Raw genomic sequence first — 3,750 nt, forward strand, 5'->3', positions numbered from 1 at the left:
TTTTTTTACTATTTTTTTTTATTTTTTACCTTAAATAAAATTAATTATATTTAAATATAAAATTATAGGTAAAGTAATAAAGAGATCATAAGACCGTGATCGGTGGAATAATTAATTATGAAATTTAATATATTTAAAAGATAAAATTTAGATTTTTAAAGGCTACAATGTTTGAATGATGATATATATCATATCTAAGGATGTTCTAATAGTTTAGACGGATCCCGGGACTATCGTATTATTATCTCAGTTATGATATATTTGTAAAAAAAATTTCTAATAGCTTACGCGGCATTTTCCTCTCATTTCGAAAATGTTCAATATGTATGGAAAGAGGAGGTTAATGAGATACTAATAAAATGGTAGACCTCAGTAATACTTCTACTAATTCTTAAGAATTAAAAAGCAGATGAGAAGGCGTGATCCGTGAGGACGATGGCCTATGCAAACCCACTTGGTCTGTTTCGCTGTTGTCAGCGCCGCCGCTTTTCCGCTTCTATCGATCCTATCGAAACCCCTCTTCAGCTCGCCGTCAGGTCCGCAGTCCAATCCGGCGACCACATCAGCATTCCACGTCTCCTCAATCACTATTCTCACTCTAGCCCTAACCCTAATGCCTTCTCCTTTCTAATTCACCTGCCCCCGACTCTCGCCGCTGCCACCATCGCTGATCTGCTTTCCTCTTTCAACGCCGTCCGACCACGCTCCATCCCATTCCCCGCCTACGCCGACCTCCTCTCCCTCACCCTTCCCAATCCTATCCCGAGCAGCAATCCCCCCTCCTCCATCCGCCTCCCTTCTTCGCTCGCCGTCCTCCAGCTGGTTCTCCGCTCCGGCATCCCCCCTCCCCGGGAGACCCGCCTCGCGCTCCCCCTCAATTGGATCGCAGTCCTTCACCGCTGTTCGGTCGCTGGCATCATATCCTCTCTGCGCCCCCTTGGCTTCCGCGCACCGGACCTCAACACCCTCAACTACCTCATCTCCTCCCTCTGCGCCTCCCAGGAAACTGAGGAAGCCGCCTCCGTCCTCCGAGGCATGTCCGCCGCCGGAATCGATCCTGACTCCGGGAGTTACTGCGAGGTCATCGAAGCGATGGACGGGGAGGCAGCGCCAAAGCTCCTTGTGGAGATGGTGGTGCGGAGGGGGATGGCGCCACGGAAGGGGACGGTGGCGCGGGTGGTGGAGGCGATGCGGGCGGAGGGGAAGGCAGGGCAGGCGGCGGATCTGGTGAGGGTGTTGGAGAGGTCAGGGTGCGCCGTGGGATTCGAGGCGTACGAGGCGGCGGTGGAAGGGTGCTTGAAGAGCCGAGAAGTGGTGGCGGCGGCGCGGGTTGTGGCGGAGATGGCGGCAAAGGGGTTCGTCCCTTACATTGGGGTGCGGCAGAGGGTGGTGGAGGGGCTGTCATCGATCGGGCAGTCCGAACTCGCCGCCGAGGTCAGGAGGCGGCTCGCCGAGATCCGCTCGTGAAATTACTGCGCGACCAGCCGACTGGCCCGAAGAGAATGGTGGGCCTCATTTGGCGTGAAATCCAAAATCGTTTTGTTTAATTTTTAGAATCCGATCGTGATTATGAAAGCGTTTTCTTGGTGTTATACATTATTTATATCAGACGTAATTTTTCAAATCGTCATCAAATTATTATAATCACACTAAGTTTTATTGTAATCAAATGATTGTAATCGTACCAATCCGTCGTAATGATGATTGAGAATCTTAATTTGGCATGTATATATTATTTAGAGCGCGTTTAGTTCAGGATTATTTGATAATCTTAATTATCCATCCAAAGTTATTAAGGATAATCTTGTTTGGTTTAAATAATTGATGATTCCTAAGTCATGATGCATGTCTGACATATTAACAATTTAGACATATAATCAGGAATCACAAAATCTCATAAACATAAAATTTTCTTTGATTCCGGGGTTAATAAAAATTTTAAAACAAAATTACCCTTCATTATTTATCGTTTGAGACAAAAATCACCCTACAGATCTATCAAATTTCAATCTGCCACTCAGAGGTTCCCGATTCACAAAAAAAAAAACGTGTTCGCCGCTCCTCTCGTGCACAACTTTTCCCTCTCGCGGCGATCCTCCCTCTCGTAGCGATCTAGCTGCGCTCCTCTCGCGGCGATCCTCCCTCTCGCGCACAACTTTTCCCTCTCGCGACAATCCTCCCTCTCGCGCCCGCTCCTCTCGCGCACAGTATTTGATTTCATTGCTTCTCCTTGGATACCAGAGAGGATAACTAGTTCCATCAGAGAAATGAAGATTAAGCCTATCGGTCCATTGGGAACTAGTTGTCAAGAATTGAGAGGTCTGAAACTTGAGTCATGAAGGATGCCATTATGTAGGTTGAACAAACACTAGATCAATGCCCAGAAATTTGGAGGAAGATTTGATACTTCTTTGTAGATGTAAGATCTGTAATTAATTTTTCAATCCTTGGTTTCTTTCCTCTTATTTCTCTCCCTGTTAAAATAAAAAAAAAATAAATAAATAAAAATTAAAAAAAAAAAAGAAAGAAAGAAACTGTAGCATGTAAGATTGTAAATGCAAACTTAAGTTTTATTCATAGCTATCCATTAGTTTGCTTCCATGTCAACCAATTATTGATTGAAGCAGTGGAGAATCATATGCCACAAGTTATTGTGATTGATGAACTTGGAACTAAACTTGAAGCAATAGCTGCTAGCACCATACCAACGTGGCATCCATAAACACTGCCCATGGGTAACAATAGAAATTTGATAATGAATCCTTCCTTGGAGATGCTTGTGGGAGGAATACAAGTACGTGTTATAAATTAATTATGTTTGTATTTCTTAACATAAGCTTAATTAAATTTATGACCTAGTAACAGTTGATGCATCAAATTTGCATAATTCTATTAATGTAGTATGATATGAATTTTGCTTCACTTCAACAGAATGCTGTTTGCTACTTTTTGCTCTCCATTTTAGACACACACACACATATATAAATTATAAATGAATTAAAATAAGTTATTTTAAATAGACACTATAAGACTAATTTGTTATAGTGATGATTGTCCTTAAGAGTGTTACACTAGGTGACGAAGAAGCAAGCAGAAGAGGTATCCAAAAGACTGTTCTGGAGCGCAAAGGACCCTCAACATTTTCATATGCTGCGGAGATTGTCTCAAAGATTAGTACAGTACATCATAGTCTAGAAGCCACAGTAGATACACTTCTTGCAGGTTATTAAGCTTTATGTTTCATCCTTGAGGCCTTATAAGACAGTATAATTCTTTGTGAAGTTCTAGCCTATTCTCTTTTACTATGCTTTGAAAGTTGACAAGGCAGCAGCAAGGGGCTGATTTACTTTTATCCAAAATGAAATCCATCCAAAATGAATTAGATAGTTAGATTAGGTTGTTGGTACTTATATTTTGATATTTTGAGCAATTATGATACTATTTTGATCAAAACTTATTGGATGAATGTCATTTTAGATTGAACTTGATGATAATATGTTATTTTTCTGCTTGTATTTATGTTTGATGATATGTATGCATCATAAACTACAAATATCCTTGTAGAAAATTTATGAACCAATAGTTCCACTGCCAAATTGTTAAATACTGCCAAATTGTTTCTTTTCATGAAAAGATGAAAATTTATAGAGACCAATTTTGATACTACATCTTACTGATTTTTCAGAGAAAAGGGCATGAACTTTTTTTTCTTCTCCCTTTTCCTGGTTAGGATATATGAACCTATACATT

At 41.3% G+C, this 3,750-nt stretch overlaps 1 protein-coding gene across 1 annotated transcript; it reads left to right on the forward strand.

The window, feature by feature from the left end:
• Nucleotides 1-435: 435 nt before the first annotated feature.
• On the forward strand, nt 436-1,467 carry LOC121995098 (pentatricopeptide repeat-containing protein At1g06270-like). The gene has a single exon (XM_042548927.1). The coding sequence runs from the start codon at nt 436-438 to the stop codon at nt 1,465-1,467; it is 1,032 nt and encodes a 343-aa protein (XP_042404861.1).
• The last annotated feature ends 2,283 nt before the right edge of the window (nt 1,468-3,750 follow it).

The sequence above is a fragment of the Zingiber officinale genome, chromosome 6A (assembly GCF_018446385.1).
Source record: "Zingiber officinale cultivar Zhangliang chromosome 6A, Zo_v1.1, whole genome shotgun sequence".
Lineage (NCBI taxonomy): Eukaryota > Viridiplantae > Streptophyta > Magnoliopsida > Zingiberales > Zingiberaceae > Zingiber > Zingiber officinale.

Coding starts and splice junctions, on each gene's coding strand:
- LOC121995098 (XM_042548927.1), top strand. CDS start 436: ATGGCCTATGCAAACCCACTTGGTCTGTTTCGCTGTTGTCAGCGCCGC.